This window comes from Abrus precatorius, unplaced genomic scaffold (genome assembly GCF_003935025.1).
Source record: "Abrus precatorius isolate BTA unplaced genomic scaffold, Abrus_2018 Scaffold5, whole genome shotgun sequence".
In the NCBI taxonomy this organism is placed as follows: Eukaryota; Viridiplantae; Streptophyta; class Magnoliopsida; order Fabales; family Fabaceae; genus Abrus; species Abrus precatorius.
In genome coordinates, this window is record NW_020874395.1 from 3,974,255 (window position 1) to 3,995,483 (window position 21,229).

The following is a 21,229-nucleotide window of genomic DNA, read 5'->3' on the forward strand; positions in this document are numbered from 1 at the left end:
TATTCTTGGATTCCCTCTGCTGGTTTTTAAAATAATTTTATTCTATTTATTTTGTAGTTTTTGACATCTTTTATCATTCAGACTTAGTAATTTAAGAATTGGCCAGCAGCCACAAAGCTTATTTGTCCTTATCCATACATAATAAAAGATGTGAAGAACCAAGCACAGGGACCATTGGTTATGCAAATCTAGAAGCTGAAAAGAAGCCAGAGTGTTTTATAGCTCAGTTTAGAAAAAAAGCAATTCCACCTTTACAACTAAAACATTGAAAGTGGGCACACAAATAAAAAGTGAAAATGAGAATTTTGTTTCTTATTTTGTTTTTTCTTTTTTCTCCCTTTGTTTATGTACACATCGGAGTACCATTACTGAACAATGACATTTCAACAAGACTGTGACACATCATGAACTAATGAAGGTGATTTAACTGCAATATAGAAGACTTTGATAGAGTTTAAGTTTAAAACTGAATTTAAACTTTAAAAGTTTATCCTAACCAAACAGTAGGATAAAGTTCATATTTATTTATTTGAGCTATTCAGCAAAGCTCTTTGATTCAGAATATAGCTCAGCAATGAAGTTTCGGGCCAATGAAATTCTCAATGGGAAGTACGCAACGGTTTCCACTGCCAAAAGTGTTTTACTGTTACCATTCACTCTGCTTCTTGTAATGCTTCCGCTTTCTCTTATGAGAAACTCACATGAATCAACTCCTCAGATATCTGCGGTCAGAACTTTGAACAACACAGAAATAAAACAATGTAACATCTTTTCTGGAGGATGGATTCCTTATCCTGAAGAACCTTACTACAACAATGAGACATGCAACTGGATAATAGACCAGCAAAACTGCATGAAGTTTGGGAGACCTGACAGAGAGTACCTGCATTGGAGGTGGAAACCAGATGAATGTGACCTTCCATTATTCAATGCAACTCAATTCTTAAGGCTTGTCAGAGGAAAGAAGATGGCATTTGTTGGGGACTCAGTTGGGAGAAATCAGATGCAGTCTTTGTTGTGTCTCTTAAGTCATGTAAGTCATCACTCATCAATTCACACCCAAATTCTTAAAGATATTTATCATAAGATCTCTTTTAATTTCGTCCAAAATTCTTCTTGGTCTTCCTTTATAGGGCTACAAATCATGCACATCATCTTCTTCATTGGTGTGGATATATTCAAACCACTTTAACCAGTTTTTTGTTATCTTCTCCTCAATAGTTGTCTCTTCAGTATGTCCTCATACAATTATTTTTTATCTTATTCTTTCTCATATGACAACACGCATCTTAACATCCTCATTTTTATTACTCACTTTTTTCTCGTACAGTTCATTTAAAGCTTAACTCTCACTACCGCAGAAGATAGCTAGTATTTTTACCACAACCCCATTGTCTTAATTCATCATTTACTAGTTGTACTTATGAGCGAAAATTTTGTTAATGAGCTGCTTTTCATGCTCACATTTGAAGTCCTACTTAGATGACTAATAATTAACAATCCTAAATGTGGTTTACTCTTTCAGGTGTCTCAACCTGAGGACATTTCTCATAGATATTCATCAGATATTTCATATTTCAAACGGTATTTCTATGCTGATTACAGTTTCACCCTTGGAACACTGTGGTCTCCATTTTTTGTGAGAAGCAATGATGCTGACCAAAGTGGTCATTCCTATAACAGCATCATGAGACTGTATTTAGATGAGGCAGATGAAGCATGGGCTAGTCAAGTTGAAAACTTTGACATTGTGATCATCTCAGCAGGACAATGGTTCTTTAGACCCCTATTGTATTATGAAAAGGGTCAACTTGTTGGATGCAACAAATGTGGAATGGAGAATGTCAAAGACCTTGCTCACTACTATGGATATAGGAAAGCTTTTAGGACTGCATTTAGAACTCTAACAAATCATAAAAGATATAAGGGTGTCACATTTTTAAGGACATTCTCTCCAGCCCACTTTGAGAATGGAGATTGGAACAAGGGAGGGAATTGTGTGAGGACAAGGCCATTTACCAAGGAAGAAATGAAGTTAGATGGGTATATTCTAGAGACATATTTGACACAAGTGGAGGAGTTTAGAGAAGCACAAAAAGAAGCCACAAAGAGGGGTTTGCAGTTTTTAATGATGGACACAACTGAAATTATGTTGTTGAGACCTGATGGACATCCCAACAACTATGGACATTCCAAAGACAAAAATGTGACATTAAATGACTGTGTTCACTGGTGTATACCAGGCCCTGTTGATACATGGAATGAGTTTTTGCAATATATGTTGAATATGGAAAGCCATGCATCTTATAGTTCAAAGCTATAGAGTTTTTTAGAACATCGGATTTACCATGTTGACCATGTGGAAGATATTATTATTCTGTCTTTGGATATGCAAAGTATATTGTATTATTTTTACCTGTATTTATTATACAAAATGGAGAGGGGGGAGGGAATGGGGAAAGAATTCGCTGAATGTATTTATCCAATGTAGATAATTAAATATATGATGTATATGCAAAGTTACACGTCATCAGAAGTAGATATTTTCAGGTGTTTTTTTTTTAATAAATCACAAATATCTTCTAATAAAAACCAATTTGATTTGAACTACGAGTGACAAAACTATTTCTTTGAGTCTTTAACACAGCTGTATTTATTGAGACTTAGATTCGAAATTACAGATTAAACTGGAATAATTTTTGTAAGTTGATTTACGTGTTTGATAGTTTTTAACTGTCCTTAAAATATATTTTTAGAATCTGTGTATATAGAAAAGATAAAAATTAAATGAGATAGATACAATGGTATAAAATATCAATTTTTTGTTGTTTAAATAACAAAACCATTGTAAATTTATTTCTTTTTTTGGTCAGTATTACGCATTTGATTTTCTATTTTTCTATCACGTGTTTTGATTCTAACATTCGGGCCGAAGAAGCTCCATTGTCTCCTAATTGCAAGCAAGCACATTCGTGCAAGAAGAGCCCAATGGTTATTACAATATAACTTTTCGGCGCAGTAACCTGAAAGCAGTGCTGATATTGAAGAATTGGTGAATTCATTACTCTAGGCTTTGGCGTATAAGTTTGTTTTACTTGTTTGTATATGAGTTTGAATAAGCTCAAGTTTGGATAAAATTTTAAAGAAATTATCTCAATTTAGCTTCTCTAAGATTTTAGGAGATAAATTGTTTTTAAAGTAGAAATTTTTTTTATCTCATTTGACATTGTCCTAAAATCTTAGAGAAGCTAAATTGTATATAGTAAGTTCGATGATATGTTTTGACATTGTCCTTGAGAGTTTAGACAAAAGTCTCAAAGAATTCCATATTCCAATACTTACAACAAAGGTTAAAAGTATTACCTCAATTTCAATAAACTCAAGGATACTACTGCAATCAAATTTCCTTAATGTTTAATATACTTAGATTTAGTAAATCGCATGTCCTCCATGTTTAATTGATTGAATTTCCTTAATTAAAATTTCATTAAGAATTTCATCGCTTATTTAATTCCGGTTTGATTAATATACTTATTAATTTATTTTACTTTAATTTCCCATATAATTGTTACCCTAGATAATTAAAACCGTTGTAACTTGGTAATCATAGAATCTTTGTGAAGAAGATACTGAACTTGTCATTCTATCACTGGTAAAAGTCTAGCGTGAACTTGTGGGCAGAAGTGACTCCACTTTGAGTAGCGAGAACTATCATACCGATACACGAAGTAGATAAGAAAAAAGGACGACCAAACAGGGGAGAGCCTTCGGGGGCCTTGCAAGGGATTGCGCAATGCTTGATCTCACATTTATGATCTTGATGAAGACATTCAAATATGACAATGGATTATGCAAAGGATTGATGTATGATATATAAGCAATTTCATCGAAGCCAAAATGACAATGTCGACTTCAGCATGTGAGGCTGCCCATCCAAGATGGACTAATAAGGTTGACATTATTTTAAAAATTATATCAACTTTTTATTTATAAAATTTCATTAGTCCACCTGAAATGGGAGTAATGGGATTTCTTAGACAAACCCCTATTTTATTCCAAAGTGTGAACTAAATTTGAACTGTCATTTTTCAGAAATACTTGAGCCTCAACATATAAATTTGAATGTTGCTTAATCTTGGTTAGATTTAGCCACTCGGTAAGTATCACTGGTCACTTCTTTTTTGAACGCCATTTTTCATAACAGTAAAATCAAATTAACTCTAGTTTACGGTAGATATCATATCATATGTTATTTTTTATATTCTGCACATATTCGGGTATAGCAACTACATTTTATTGTACTTATCTTTCCCTCAACTTTAACTGTACACACATGCAACATTTTGATCAAACTTCAAAGCATGAATAAGAATTTTGCACAAACTTCTTTGTATATGCAGGACATTTTTAATTAGTACAAATAAAGGTTCAATCATGGACAGTAAAAATTAACATGTCATCTTAATGTGCCAATGCTGGTTAAAAAGATATCCTGATAAATACTAGTATGTGTAAAGCTAAAATATAAAGCACAAATGCCGACCTCAGCAGCATAAGCCTCTGCTGGCTTTCAGTTTTGCCAGCAGAATGGTATGGAAGCCTCTGATGACCATCATAATCAGACAAACCATGTACCTTATCAAAGGAGCTTTTACCAAAACGATTCCTAGCAGTATTCACTTCTGAATTGTAGCTTTCAATTTGTCTCCACTGCCCATTCAATTTTTCCAGCTCCATCTCTTTCAGATGAATTTCACTAAGTAAGCCCTCAGCTTGTGCCTGAAAACAAGAGAATAAGGCACTTTACTAGACTTTTTCACGAATAATCAATCAAACAGTTATTAACTGGCTATTCCAATTTTTTTTCTTGAAAAAAGGGGAGAATAAAACAGTATTGTAAACACAGGCAGTTTCCTATATGTCAAGCATATACTGTGAAGTATAAAAGCACCTGTTTAATTGCTAGTTGCTCAATTAGACCATGAAGCTGTTTATCCAATGTCTTCTCTCTTTGCACTGCAGAACAAGAATGTTTTAAAGCCAAAACAATACGTGCAGATGCTTCTTAAGTGTACAAAATTTCTGGCAGATTAACACAACAAAAACAATAAGAAATTATATTCAGGTCCCAATAAGCTATATGCACTTCTAAGAACATGAAAATGATGAAACAGTATCCAATGTTATTAAGAGATGGAACAAGATTAAAATCTCCTCAACCAGGTTCTTTCTTCTTTTTTTTTATAATAACTTTAAAAAAGATGAATACAAAAACAGGAGCATCAGGAATCTTCCCAAAGCTACAATAAGGGGAAATAAAGAAAAGGAAAATACATCAAATAAAAAAAACAACCTAGTCCCTTGGCATGTCCAGCCTAGAAAGACCCTTGAAATAAATCCAACCAAACTTTCTATCAGCATTTTGAAAACTATTAGTATATTGTCAATGTAATGGCAGGATACAACCATATTAGAAGAAATTCGTCAAGGAAGTATTTAAACTGAAGTCCGGAAGTTCCCAAAACTGGTTCAAGCACAGATAAATGCTTGAAGAAAACACCAAAAGCAAGAAATCATCTAACCCAGCATCATCAAGGTAGACTCAACCTATGTAAAGAAGTTAAGAACTCTGCATACATAATTATGGTTTTAGACATTTTGTTCTAGAAATGAGTTTATGATATATTTTCATGGTGTGATCAATTCAATGGCTCCAAATGGTGCATTACCTATGCACACAGAAGTACCCCCCAAAAAATACCACCTAAAGCAAAAAGGAAAAATAAATAAACAATGTGCGAGAAATAAAAAAGAAAAAAGGACATAATCATGCTTTCAGATTAAAACAAGCATTATCATTCAGATATCAAAAAATAAACTCATAATATAAAAGGGGAATTAATCCATCACACTTTTAAATTGACATAATCCAGGTATTAATAATTATCACTATTCCTTTTATAGTTCAAAGAACTACAATAAGAAATCTTGGCAGAACCGCACAAGATGATAAATATCCCACTTTGAAGGAAAGAGATCCCAGATTTAAAATTTGATCTTCCATTGCCATATGTAGATTTACTCCTACTCTTAACATTCCACCATCAAAAAATATATACCAACACTATACAAATATAAAATACCTGGGGAAGGCTGTTTAAGGGCATATTCCTGCACTTGAGCCCATTTCTTCTCCAACTCTTGTACAGTATCCTCCATTGCACTCTGAAACGAAAAAAGGGTTATTAATTTGGTAACAGAATCAATATAATAAAAAGTTAAACCAGTCCTGAAATACATGGCATTGATCATAATTAGTCTTTGAATCACGGATGCTACCCCCAATCCCAAAGTTCCGGATTATTCATTTAGACAGTCAAATTAGTCCTTCAATGTGTACTCTATCAATCAAATTAACCCCTAAAGGGAGATACAAATGCACATTCATGACCTCAGGCATACTTTTCATTATTGAAGACATTGTTACTTGAGTATTAAATAATAATTGATTTTTCTAAACTGTGCCAAATACACACAGTAAGTAATCAATAAACAGTAAGTTTTTATTGAAAATCATAACATTAATACTATTTATACATTATCTTGCTTTCTAATATAAATTTGTCTAACTCGTGCAAAATTGTATACGATAAGTTAAATATGTCCAAAGATAGACTCCTATTAAGAAATCAATAAATAATAAATTTTTATTAGAAATTAGACGATTTGATGTTATTGGTGCATTATCTTATTTATCAATAAAAAATTACTATACGTAGATTCTTTTTAAGCGCCGAATAATAATATGTTAAACTGTATGATTAAATGTATAAACAAACCAGTTCTTTCTTCTTATTTTCCAACTTGTCAAGCATAACCAATTCCTCATCAACAGCATCAGCATCTTTAGAATTGAGCTTGGTTTCTTCAGTTTCTTCTCCCCACCCATCAGAAACCCAAGCATGGCTTTCCAATTCAGCTCTGAGTTTCTTCTCAATCTCATCCATCTCCTGCAACTTCCGCCTCAATATATCGCGCTCTTCCAATTTCTCCTTTATCTTATTCTCGCAACTGAATATCGCGCTCTCGTACGCACCATTTTCTTCCTTCAGCGTCACCTCTCTAAGATGGGCCTGTGAATGAGCCCAAATTAATAATAATAACTAAATAAGAAATGAAAATAATAAATACGAAAATTGCGACGAAACCTGTTGTCGAGTGGAGGAGTGGGCGTTTAATTGGAGAGTGAGAGCGGCGTTGGAAGCGAGGGAGTGCGCGTGGAGATGAGGGAGGCTTTGGGAGATGTCAGGGGGAGGCAATCTCAGCCGTAGATCGTGGATCGAACGCCGGAGAGAGCTCGCCTTTCGATCGAGTTCGTTAACGTAGTTTTGCTGATCATCGGAGAAGAGAATTGGAATACTGGAAACGACGCCGTCTTCTTCTTCCTCTTCCTTTCCTCCGCCTCCACCCACCACATCTGCAGCCCAGGCCAGTAACCCTGCCATGCTTTACGACACACTCTTCAATCACTTTCTCAGATTTGTTTTCTTTTTCTAAGAATTTTCCGTTCCGATATATCTCATTTTGATGATCGTTGGATTCACACTCGAAAATTGGGGATTAGGTATTGGTAATCAGTGTCTTAAATCAATCACTAAATAAAGAAATATTATTAAATATTATGGTAAAGGTATATTCAAAATTGTAGAAGAAATACAAATATTTAAATATTATATCTTTTAATAAATAAGTTAAACTTTTAATTAAAAAAAAAATCAAAAACAAAAGTGGTGACAGGGTTGACCGTCAGCATCAGCAGTGGTGAATGGTAAAAGAATGGTATCAACGACGCATGTTTACGTTTAAGGAACAGACTAAAAATAAATCATTCCAAAAACATAATCTAAGTTATATTCATTTAAAAAACACATGAAACACACCATTTCGTTAATATTTTTTTTAAAAAGGGAATGATTAAAATTCTATCTAACTTATAAATTTGTATAAATCAATTATATATTACGTGTTTATTATATTTTATTAATTATTTGATAAAATTTTAGAGAGAAAATTTTAATTTCAATAATTAGAAAAAATGAAAACTAAATATAAACTATTAAAATTAGTAAAATTAAAATTACTTCCTAAGCTGAAATATGAAGATTAAAAGAGTAAAACCAAATTAAAATTTTAGAGATTAGAATGTTTAACCTATATAATTTGATAATTTAATAATTTATTTTAAAAAATAAAAATAAGTTAAAAAATTTTATAAGTGGTTAATTTATGTGAAATGAAATATATTTGTTTAACACACCATTTTTAATATTAAATGAGCAGAGAAAAAAAAAGAAAAAAATACAATAGATAATATGATAACAAAATAAAAAAGTAAAATAATTTTTAAAAATGGATATGAAAATTTAAGGATTATATATATGATTTTTTGAAACAATTTAGTTGGACAATTTGATTTCTCAGACTGGTCAAGTCGAGCTAATCCCTTAGTCACATATTATAAGTTGAAAACTTAATGAGTATTTTGTTAGTACATTCTTGGGAATACCGTGTGAGGCGAAAATATCCACAAAATAATAGCTTTTAAATACTTTGATTTTTCTAAAATAATACTTAATCAAATAATTATACATGTATTTAGTTTAATTTATTTTAAAATAATTATTTATGTTTTGTCAACCTTTTGAAACGAATATTTGAAACAAAATTAATTATTTTGTAAAATTTAAGTTAATTAAATATAGGCCAAGTGAAAAATAGAAATTATAAACAAATTATGAATTAAAAATAAAAAAAATAAAGATTATAAAAGAGGTTAATTGGATTAGAATTTTAAAAGACTTTTTTTAAAGACTACGCAAGATTTTTATAACTTTTAAGACTTTGCAAGATTCTGTAAGATTTTAAAATTAAGATTTTAATAAATTCTGCATAACTTTGTAGATTTTGCAGAATTTCGTGAATTTTTGACATAAATAGTTTAATATTTTTTTATATATTTAAATTTAAAAAGAATCAAAGACAAAAATAATAAAATACAACGATGTGTGGATAAATAATAATAATAATAATTCTTTGTAATATCATGTTCTCTTAAATAACATTCACCCATATATCCATAGTTATACATGTCCTTTAAGTATTGGCGTCTTCTTGCTTTTGCTCTTGGATTTGAATAATAGATTCAAAATTATAATCTTTATTAACAAAAAATATTAAAGATGATCCATCAGTTCAATTGGAAATTCATCTAAAGAACATTTTTTGAAAAGAAAATTATGTAGTGTTGCACATACTAATACAAATTCTACTTGTGTCTTAAATAAAAATAGAGATGTTGACTTAAAAATTATGAATCCTGATTTAAAATACTAAATATTCTCTCAATCACATTTTTTAAAGATGCATGACAAAAATTGAACAATTCTTTCTCATTTTTATGGTTCTTACCCAAATTTACAAAATCTTGTATATGATATCTTACACCTCAAAATAGAGCTAAAAGTTGACATTGATTAAGAAATCCACTATCAACCAAGAAATATTTACCTAATTACATATACAACATATATATAATAATAATAATAATAATAATTATTATTATTATTATTTAAAAAATAACCACTTATTTTGAGCCACTTTAAGATCATTCCTCTTTGTTATAGCATCATTTAGTAGCTTAGAATCATGAGTCGAACTCTCCTACCCATTAAGAACGTACATAAACTCCAAATCAAAATTACAAGCGGTTAATACATTTTGTGATATCTTTCCATAACGATTACGACAACAGCTTACATCTCGCCCCCTCACCATTGTTAAAGTATGTGTCCCGTCAATAGCTCCAATGCAATCCTAAATTTAGCATATATAACACTTCATCATATGAAAAATATAAATATAGTAGTGCAAAATTTAATTATAATTTTTATTGTAAGGTAATTATAATTAGTACATATCTTGAAGGAAGGGAAAAACTTTGTGCTTTATCTAATTTTAGTTAGCACTATCATTTACATTTTTACAAAATAAGGGAATGGAATAGGAACAGTAATACAATATTATATATGAGCAGTAGTACAATATTATTAGCAGAGAAAAAAAATAGAAAAGACAGAAGCATAGAAAAAAAAGAGATGAAAAACTCATAAAAATTCTTAAAGCACTTGAAAAATTACTTCAAATAATCTTCCAAAATCTGATGTGTTTTGATGAAATTGTTTTATGAATTTAGTATTTATAGATATCACTAAAAAGTCCTTCAAAATTCTTCTAATACAATAATCTTTTAAAATTTTTATATTTTTTTTAATACCAATAGATTATTTTAAACTTGTAAAAAATCTTAAATGAATATCAACAAATTTTAATTTACTCTTTAAAAAATCTTAAAAATCTAGATTGAATACAACTAAATTATTTTTAAGTGAAATAAAATTCTAATTAAATACCAATAGACTTTTTTACTTAATTTTTTTTTTAAATTCTTATGAAATTCTAAACTAATACATCCCTCTAAGAGTTAGAAAGATTTTAAAAGATTCTAAAATTTTTTAAAATTGTCTCATCTGATGTGTGAAAATCAAGCTACATAGTTTAAACAAAAAATTAAAAAGTATTTATTCGAAAATGGGAGGAGTATTAAAAAGTAAAACAAAGAAATTAAAAATAAAAATGAAAATAAATTTTCAGTGTTTTAAAATAATTTAAAGAAAAATATTTTTATTTTTATCTTTTCATAAAAAAATAGAATAAAAATTAAATTTTACAATCATATAATATATATAAATGATAGAATAATTTATATATTATTATAAATTTTTAAAAAATATTTTGATTTTAAAATAAAAAATTAAGAAAATATCAAATATTTTAAAAAAATCTTTGAGTATATAATATATTTAACTTGATATCTTTGTAATTCTATAACATGTGAATGATTAAAATAGTTTTTATATATATATATATATATATATATATATATATATATATATATATATATATATATCGCAATTAAAAACTATTATATGAATTAAAGCGAGTTAATTAAGTAAAATAAAAATATAAGAGAATTTAAAGATATTTATTTTATACTTTATTTGAAAAACTAGCTTATTCATTTTATTTTATTACAGAAATAAAAAAAAATATATCTAAATTTATAAAATGCGATTAATAAAATAATTTATGTATTGTTATTTTAATTTTTTATATGTGTATTCTTCGATTTAATTTATTTTAATAAAATTTAAAATAATTAATTTTTATTCTCCTAATAAATCATTGTCTAGAGTACATAATTTCATATTTGTAATATATCTTAATATTTAAACAAAATATTTTATTAATATACAATTTCTAAATTTATATGCCATAAAGTATAAGATAATGATAATAATAACAATTATCTAAAGTAAACTTAACATATTTAATTTGCCACTTCACTTCTTTTTATTTATTATTTATTATTATGATTATGACTTAAATCATCAACTAATAAAATGTAAAAATTCATCCAAATATCTAAATATAATTATATGAATTTTATCTTAACTTTTAAATTTTAAATTTGATTTCTTCAAGTTTTGAACAAAATTAAAAACCCATAAATTTCTAATTACGCCAAGATTTAGTTCAAAACACAAAATTTAATATTTATTTATTTATTTTGCAGTTTGGGATAAAAAAAAATTGATTTCTATTTTAAATATTATGAATTTAAATTAATATATATATATATATTCACAAATTATTATTATTATTATTGTTATTATTATTATTATTATTATTATTATTATTATTATTATTATTATTATTATTATTATTATCATGAGAAGGTGAACGAACACTGTATACAATATCCGATTAAACTCTACATGAAATATCATCTATCTAGCTTGAACATTCATTTTCTATTTTATTGTATTAGATTATACCACATATAACTCTTGGTATAATAATAATCGCAACAACCAGAAAAAAGAAACAACAAAAGGTAAAGAAAATTGTCATAAAAAGGAAATCGAAAAAAAAAGATAAGATTGAAAAATAATGAGTACTAATCACAACAATTTACAGCGGACAAACTCTGGTTACTGTTGAGAAATATATATATTATCCATGAAGAAAGTTTCTTTTTTACCTAATATTCTTAAAAATTAATTAATATTTTCCTTAGATCAATGATACAATAAACAATGCCCATTTAGATTTATTTTTGTAATAAGTGATTGAAAACACCAATAAAGTTTTATAATTACGAGTTTGCATCCCTCGTTGCACCGCCGCAGTATTGATTTGGATAGAAGAAAAAGGAACAAGAACTATGGTGATTACTGTGAAATTAACTTAATTATATTTTTCTTATATTTTAACTTATAATTACTTTGATTATTTTTAATTTTAATTGCTCAAATTTAGTCGTATAGTTTTTTAATTTTTAAAATTATTACTCACCCTAAAATTTTATCCAATAATTAATAAATGACATATAATTAATATGTATAAATTAATAAAAATATATAAGATTTAAATAAATATAATAAAAGCTTTTTTAATTTTTATTTAATTATTCTAATATATTTATCTTTGCAAACTTGTATTAATCAGTATTAAATATTAGTTCTATTTTTGTAAATTATTTGATAAAATTTTGGAGAGATAAATTTAATTTAAAAATTAAAAATATGAGAACTAAATATAAATAATTAAAATTAGTAAAACTAAAATTACACATTAAATAAAATATGAAGAATAAAAGTGTTATTAGGTAAAAAATAAAATAAAATTTTAGAGATTAGAATATTTAACCTATAATTTTAAGACTAATTTGATATTTTATTTTTAAAAATAAAGATAAGTTAAGAAGTTCGTTAAGAGGCCAATTTATGTGAAATGAGAAAGATAGTTTAACACCCTTTTTTTAATATTAAATGAGCCGAGAAAAAAGAAAAATATGATAGATAATATGATAAAAAATATATATGAAATAATGTAAAAAGAATAGATATAACAGTTTAACAATTATATATAACTTTTTTCAATCAATTTAATTGGTCAGTTTAATTTTTAAGGTTGTTCAAGTCGAGCTAATCCCTTAATCAAATGAGATATTATAAGTTGAAAAACTTATGATTATTTTGTAAGTACACTCCTAGAAATACTGTTTGAGGCGAAAGTATCCACAATATAGTTAGTAGCTTTCAAATATTATTACATTTTTTCCCCCTAAAGTAATACTTACTCAAATAATTATATATGTATTTAGGTTAATTTATTTTAAACATTATTATTTCTATTTTGTCAACCTTTTGAGAGGAAATTTAGAAACAAAAATAATTATTTTGTAAAATTTAAGTTAATTAAACATAGGCTGCTTATCAGAAAAAAATAAAAATAAACATAGGCTAAGTTTTTTCAGATAATAAAGATAGTAAAACCCTTAATATATAAAAGGTGAGTTAAAGACATTGCTAGATACATGTATAGATGAAATAATAAAATAAATACTAAAAGATGAATTATCTATATCATATCATCACATTAAATATCGCTGGAAGAATAATACTTACCCTTTGATAAGAATAAAATTACATATATTATACTAAAAAAAATTATTTACAGTAAATCATTTATAACAAATCACAAATTTATAACTTCTTATATCTATGTAAGTTTAAAAACTCTAACATTAAATCTGAATATTTCATTTGATATATATTTAATAGGTTTAAATTTAGTATAAAAATTTTTAAATTTATATCGGTATAAGAAGATTTTATTATATATATATTTACATATAATTTTTTTATAAAAAAAAAAAACAAGAATATTACATATAACTTTCTTATAGATATATGTTACAATGCACGGTATTATTTTAACATTATTATGACTTTCTTTTTAAATATCGGAACCTTTACATATTGGCATAATATTATTGATAACTATATAACAAGCAGCATGTTCATATTCAACAACCAAATCCTTCCTACTCATCTTTTCCATCACCTCTGCTATGAACCCACCACAAGAGATTACTCAAAGAGTTTCCATCATCAAAGTCTTTCAAGCTTCTTATTTGCTTCAACGCACTTTCATTATCATAAATTCCAAGCAAAGCATACACAAACCCTTTCCATGCATCTTTAGCACCTTCCCTATTCAAAGCAGGCAAAGCCCACTCCACAAGTTCAATCACATAATCAATATTTGAGAAAAGTGCTTCAGAAATAGGCAATATGGGCAATAGATGAATACCAACTCTATACTCTTTCAAAACACCAGAAGCAAACCATAGATTAGTGTCTCTCTTATTAGCCCACAGAATACCAAGGATCCTATTCTCCTCTGTAAAATCAGTCTCATACATGTGTCCATCATTTTTCACATGAAACCACATTTGTGCTGCATGAATTTCCAATGCTGTGAGTGTTGATCCGAGTGCAATAAGATTGACATCACCATATGCCATACCCATCAATGCTGCAGAATAATATGCATTCACAGCTTGACTTGTGCTCTCATGATTCCTTCCATCTGCAAACTCAGTTAACCCAGCAGCCCAAGAATGCAATTTGTAAAGGTCAAAGGACCTTAATCGTGTGTAATTGGAGTTTGATGTTGTGTCCAAGTTCATAAAATCTTCCATAAGTGAATAGGCTTTAGCCTTATACTTTATGCCCCATGATGGGTCAATTTTGGCAAGCACTGCAATGGCATAAAGGAAGTATCCCAAATGGTATTGGTGATCATTGTAAATTCCAAATCCAAAATCAGCACCACGATCAGAAGACCCTTTATAGGTAATAATGCCACCCCATTTTTTGTCATGTAGAAATCCATTCATCTGAAAAGTTCCATCCAACCATGGCTCAATTGTTTCCTTCAAAAAGTTTATAACCTTTGGAATCATATCAAAGAAGAAAACCTCTTCAGCTATCAATGCCAACCGTGCCGCCCTTGCTATCAATTTACCATAAAAATAAGATGAAGTGGTACCCATTGCTGATGCATTTAGAGCCTCAACATCATTCCCAAGTGCTTTAACAATTTCATCTCGGGATTCTTCTTTGACACCCCTTGTAGAATGCCATGATACGACAACAGAATCTGCTTTCAAAAGCCATGAATCCCCAACAACACCAACAAGATCCCCATCAATGCTTTTATACTTGAAATCATCAAGAACAAAGGCATCACTGCCATTGTTAACCAAAAGCTGAAGATGAAGAGGGTGTGCTAACAGTAACAAAGCACCAGAACCTTTCTTTTGCCACGTATATTCCACACAGAACGGTTCTTTGATCACAACATCACCTGACACGGGGTAACAAGAACTACACGAATCAAGAATAACCTCTGCATCTGAACCAGAATCAGGCAACAAAGCTATTCGAATTGTGCCAGAAAATGCTTCAGAAGTGATCTCAGAAAGGGTGTGACTCAATTTGATTGAAGAGGAAGCATAAAGGAGCCATGTTTGATTGTTGTCAAAGTGAAAGCTGAACTTGGTAAGTGACTCATTTGAAGAGAATGAGGTAATGGCATGCACAGTGGTGATGGAAAGAGGGGTTGCTTGAGTCACAAACATGGTCAAAAAGGGACTTCCTCTAACAAGGAAGAAGCACAGATTGGAAGAAGGGATATCCAAGGTAACACTGAGATCACTGTAGGAAGAGATAATGTGTTTTCCCTTGGAACTTGGCATGGATGAGATGGTGAGATCAGCGTTGAAAACTTGGTATATATAAGCTGAGTTAGACAAGCGAGATGGGTATGAGAGAGAAAGAGAAGAGTTTGAGGATTTGATGAGGTAAGGGTGAATGTATTCGGGTTGGTCACCATTTTCGAGGACGAAGTTTTGGAAGAAAGAGTTTGTGGGGAGTGGACTTGAGAGAAGGTTTTGGGAGAAGAAATTGGAGGGGTCAGGGAGGACAGTGGATTGTTGTGTTTGTGGGAAGATATAGGGAGTGTTTGCCATTGTTGGTGAAGATGGTGGTGAATGCTTAAATGGTGATTATGGTGGTGATTACTTGTGGCTTTTATAGTGTTGGGAAAGATAAATTATTAGAGGTTTCAATAGTAAAATTTATATTTCATGGTATTGGGTAATTACTATACAACATATAGTAGAGTTGTAATTTTTTTTTAAATTAAAAAATACCATCATGTGTTGCCTGGTGATTAGCTGAGAATATAGATACATAATAGTTACAGATAATTTAATAATTTTTTGTTTAAAACGGTTAGGTGAGTGTGGTTCTCACCTTTGAGTTTTTTTTTTATCATTTTCTTAATTTATACCACATTATATATATAATAAAAATTAAAAAATAGTAAACTTTTAAATATTTTAACATTTGATAATATTATTGTATTGAATTATGATGAATTCTGTAATTTTTAATAAAAATTTACTATATACAATTTTGTGTGTAATATTGTACAAACTTTAAAATTATTTTCTATTTAATTTTGCTATTTGAATTATTAAAAATAGACATTACATATTTTTTTGGTACAGAAATTTTAAAAATATATTTTAAATATAAAAAATGCTTAAAGATGTATCATCTAGTGATATTTTTTTATTATCATTTTCTGCATTGGCAGCTACTCTATCTACAACTTGGTTTATTATATTCTTACGTGTAGGACTGGGGGGGGGGGGGGGGGGTGGTTTGGGTCCTGGGATTTTGGGTGATTCTAGTTAGGAGGCTGACCTTAGTTTATTTGATTTTAGAACAAGTTGAGGGGAAGGGTTTGTTTTGGTTTGCTAAGGGGACTTGAATGAGATTAAAGGGCAATCAACTGTGGAAGTGTGGGAGTAAAGAGAATTTAATGATTGATTTAAGGGAAGGAAATCTTGGGCCTAAAATAAATGTATGTGATTGTGACAATATCAGAAATTTTTTTGGAGCAGTGCTATTTTTTAATCAAATTTAAAGTTTAAACTTTAAAAATTTATACAAAAAAAAAAATTATATTAAAGATTAATATATATTATTGAAGTGAAATTTTAATTTTAATTTAAAATAATATTAAAAATATATAATACTATACTTAAATTTTGGCAGAAATTTCACAAGGGGACAAAAACACCAAAGGTGCATCAGACCCAAAAATAAATATCCCATATCAGCAAGTTATGCATATCTGTAATGAAAAAATGAAACATGGTAAACACAAGTCTCTTAGTCACACACTTAAGAGTAAGATTGAAATTTTATCTATAAAATGTTAAATATAAAGTTGATATAGTTTTGATATATTGTCTTAATTTTATTAGTATACCTAAGAACAATTAAATTATTTATCCCATAAAATAACTTAAACAAATCCTTATCTTTGACACATTGGAATTAAGTTTAACTGTTAAAGTTAACTATTATAATTAATTTTGTTTAACTTTAAAATAACATAAATATTAATCAGTGTACTTAACTTTTATTAAAAATATTTTAATATAAATTTATTCAAATTTTTGTTTCTTAATTCATACTTTTAGAATATCAACTAGTAATATGTTATATTGATAAGTGTGTGATGGATTTTTTTAGCAAGAGATTTTGTATTCGAATCTTGCAGTATGCAAAATTTCTTTAAGACAGTAGCACCTGTGAATAAAGATTAGTTTTAAGTCGTTTGAATTTAAAACATTTTCTGCATAACACTTAAAACAAATAGTTCTTTAATGACAACGCTGTATGCATATGTAATGGAAAAATGAAACATGGTGAACACAAGTAGCTCAGTCACACAAATAAGAATCAGGTTAAAAAGTTGCCAAGTTGAAAAACTCAAATGATGTTTGAATGGAACCTCGGTGGAATTAGTGTATACCTCATTTACAATTGAAAATTAAGTTCTCTCACTTTTCAATAAAAAAATATAACTCAAAAAATTCTATGGTTAAAATTAAGAATTTGTTTTGATAATATAAAAGTACTTTACATTATTATTTAATTGTGAATTATATTATATCAATTAGAACTATTAATTTATCTAATAATTAATATAAAAATCATATTCATAATATATTTTATTTAATTGTAAGTAGTATTTTTTGGTAGAAGAAAGCAAAGAAAAAAAAAATTGCAATATTAGATATATATTTTACTATGCCAAACATCCGTCTTCAAAAATAATCTCAAGCTTATAAAAAATGAGACAAAATTTTTGAAACTACAATCTGAATGAATCTTCAGTTTAGCTAAAAATCACATATGTTATCTTTTCTCAATTACTTCTTTATATTTTAAATAAAATTAATATACCTGTATAAAAGTAGAATAATTTTTATCACAAAGTTTATAACCTTCATCGCATTAGAGTAATACAAGAGAAGTTTAATATTTAGATTTTAAGTCATTATTGTTAATCCTTAAAGCATGACTATGAATTTAACATGAGTGTTGTTAGAAATGCAAATAATCCTCAAGTTCTTTTAAATCAATTTTTGTCCTTATTTTTAATAAGAGTATTGAAACTAATTTTTATGAACTCTCAAAACATTCTCATCAATATTAAGGATGAATTTAGAAAAATTAAACTAACATTTTAGGTAAATTTAAGATTACTATTGCACTAATTTGAAGCTAATTGACGAAGTTTATAACATCAAAGATAATTTTATAAATTAGAATATTTTTTCTATAAACTAATTAACATTTTAAGCTCTTTGTATCAAATAAAGAATAATTACTTTTATATTAAGTCATAATCTAGTTGTTACTAAAAAAAATAGTTGCAAATCTTCTAATTTATAGACCTCGTGGATAAACACAAATTTTTTTATTTATTAAATATTTGATTATTATTATAATAATGTATTAAAATTAAATTCTAAAATTAATTTGAACAAGTTACAATTACTTTTAACAATTAAAATTAATTATACCAAAATCAATTTTATTTCAACTTTAAAATTAATGATTAATTTAGAATAACTTAATACCAAACAATCTACACTTTTTTTAATAAATATTAAGTTGGTTGATAGGTAAATAAAATATTTTTTTACTTTTTATTTTTTTTGACGTCAAAGAAAATATCCTTATATTTACTAGTATTCTTTTAAACTTTTTTATTTACTTTTATCTCTTTACTATCATAGTTTTTTATTTTATTGTTTTTAATATCGCAGACTTTTTTATTTAATCTCTATGAATAACAAAGCGAAAAGGAACTTTTAAAACAAAACTAAATAAAATATTTATAAATATTATTGGAACCTTTTAGCTTGGTTTTATTTTTAAAAATATTTTTTAATCACAGAAAAATGTTATCTTACTTTTACTTTGTTTTATTTTTTAAAAAGTGTATGAAAAGATTATAAATAATGAAAAACCATTTTTACTATTTCATATATAATTTTTAAAAATAAAATAAAAACACTAGCATTTTTTATAATTGAAAGTAAATATAGGAAATGAAAATACAAAATATTTTTCCAATTAAGCGGGCCTTCTTTTTTCTGTTTTTTTTTATTGCTAAAATTTGGCTGCTCATGGCGTTTACATATATAACACATGGAGTAAATGCCACTTTCGTTTATGAGGGGGTTCTAAATTTATAAAAAATTAAAAATATTTATATTTTTTATTCAGTTTGATTTTTATTCTCATAGTTAAATCAAATTGAATTGCATCTATAATATATTGACATTATTTTTTCTTTTATATTCTTATATAAAAACTAATTTTTTTTAATATTACCAGCAGGCTAACTTATTTTTTTAATATTTTTAAAAATAATTCTTAAAATAATATTTTTTAAATTATATCACAATTTAATTTATTTTAAAATATATTTTTTTATAAAAACACTCTTAAACATTGGTTTGACATAATTTTCATCAAAATACTCTTTTTATTAAAAAAATAAAAAAAATAATCTAAAGTGAATTATGTAACATCCCAGATTTTATAATAATATTTTAATTACTATATATATATATGGTTTTCCATGTGTTTGTATGATTGATTATGTGATAATAATGTATATTAGATGGTGGTGTGAATGCATGAGGTGGATATATGCGTATACATGAGATAAATATGGATGCGTATAAATGTGTTTGTATATGGTTGCACTGGATTGATTGGGCTGAGAAATAGGTTAAGTGTGTAAAACTGGGATGTTCTCGCTGTAGCGAGAGAGCCCTGGAAGGAAGGCATGAAACTGTCGCTTTCTCGCTGTAGCGAGAGGTCCCTCGCTGCAGCGACAAAGCAACAGTTTGGGGTGCAGTCTTACTACAGCGAGAGGATCTCGCTGTAGCAAGATTCTGCAGAAATCAGAATGCAATTCTTTCTGAGATTTTCGCTGTAGCGACAAGAGACATCGCTGCAGCGAGAATGTGCCGCTGTAGCCAGCGTGTCGCGATTAGAGAAGTATTTAAGGGGTTTAGGGTTAGGAAAACGTATTTCTCACCTTCCTTTCGTTTTCTCATTCGGTTCTCTCAATCCCTAGCTTTTTTCACCAATTAAATTTTCCCTTAAGTCGTTCGTGCCCTAGATTGGAGGCTAGATTCATGTTTGGAACATTTGGAGGTAAGTGTATTGAGTTAGGGTTCTCGATTTTTACCCCCTTTCTTCATCTATGTTTAGGACAAGAATTTGTGTGAGAAGTGTTTCTACCGTTGATTCTGTGGTGGGTCTCCATTCTAAGGTAAGGGGGAGTAAATCCCAAACCTAACCTCTCTTGGGTAGTTAAAATGGAAAATTGGTAATTATTTTGATAAGTCTCCAAACAAAATTTGTAATAAAGGCTGTAAATAAAACTGTTTTTGAAGGAACACTATGTTTTTAGTAAGCAAACATGGTTTGAGGGTAGTTGGAATGATGCTAAACCTTAGGGTAGATGACTCTATTGTTATTATTGAGAAATGTGAGTGATACGACTGGGCTAAGTCTGGAGGTGTCCGACCTCCGACACTTTGTATTGATTGTGTGATGTATGATGATTTTCTGTGTTGGATGAATATTCAATGATGATTGAGGTATGTTGGCATTGGTCAAACTAGGTTGTAATGATGAGTGTTAGAGTATTGTGAATGAATGAGTTGGTTGATGATGCTTGCATGATGAATGATATAATTATTGTATATGTGTTACTTAATAGTTGAAGTATGCTAAATAAGTGAACCGATGCTATACTGCAAGTGTTTAATTATTCTTAAATAAAGATAAGGTTTTCTGTGTGGTAAGAT

At 28.2% G+C, this 21,229-nt stretch overlaps 3 protein-coding genes across 3 annotated transcripts; 1 reads left to right on the forward strand and 2 right to left on the reverse strand.

Annotated features, from left to right (window-relative positions):
- The first annotated feature begins 548 nt into the window (after positions 1-548).
- LOC113867211 (protein trichome birefringence-like 19) lies at positions 549-2,603 on the forward strand. Its single transcript, XM_027502351.1, has 2 exons — positions 549-1,033; positions 1,526-2,603. Exons 1-2 carry the CDS (start codon positions 575-577, stop codon positions 2,321-2,323), a joined length of 1,257 nt encoding a protein of 418 aa, XP_027358152.1. The 5' UTR covers positions 549-574; the 3' UTR covers positions 2,324-2,603.
- Positions 2,604-4,281: 1,678 nt separating this feature from the next.
- On the reverse strand, positions 4,282-7,670 carry LOC113867212. Its single transcript, XM_027502353.1, has 5 exons — positions 7,209-7,670; positions 6,840-7,133; positions 6,144-6,225; positions 4,952-5,016; positions 4,282-4,779 (listed from the first exon to the last, which is right to left on the reverse strand). Exons 1-5 carry the CDS (start codon positions 7,503-7,505, stop codon positions 4,480-4,482), a joined length of 1,038 nt encoding a protein of 345 aa, XP_027358154.1. The 5' UTR covers positions 7,506-7,670; the 3' UTR covers positions 4,282-4,479.
- A 6,338-nt stretch (positions 7,671-14,008) lies between these two features.
- LOC113867918 (probable endo-1,3(4)-beta-glucanase ARB_01444) lies at positions 14,009-16,000 on the reverse strand. The gene has a single exon (XM_027503428.1). It carries the CDS (start codon positions 15,998-16,000, stop codon positions 14,009-14,011), a length of 1,992 nt encoding a protein of 663 aa, XP_027359229.1.
- Positions 16,001-21,229: the final 5,229 nt, after the last annotated feature.

Bases quoted from the DNA above. Each gene is read 5' to 3' on its own strand.
- LOC113867211 (XM_027502351.1), top strand. From the start codon at position 575: ATGAAGTTTCGGGCCAATGAAATTCTCAATGGGAAGTACGCAACGGTT. The intron at 1,034-1,525 runs GTAAGTCATCAC...TTACTCTTTCAG, and splicing joins TGTTGTGTCTCTTAAGTCAT to GTGTCTCAACCTGAGGACAT.
- LOC113867212 (XM_027502353.1), bottom strand. From the start codon at position 7,505: ATGGCAGGGTTACTGGCCTGGGCTGCAGATGTGGTGGGTGGAGGCGGA. The intron at 7,134-7,208 runs GTTTCGTCGCAA...GCTCATTCACAG, and splicing joins ACTCCTCCACTCGACAACAG to GCCCATCTTAGAGAGGTGAC. The intron at 6,226-6,839 runs GTTTGTTTATAC...TTTTCGTTTCAG, and splicing joins AAAATAAGAAGAAAGAACTG to AGTGCAATGGAGGATACTGT.
- LOC113867918 (XM_027503428.1), bottom strand. From the start codon at position 16,000: ATGGCAAACACTCCCTATATCTTCCCACAAACACAACAATCCACTGTC.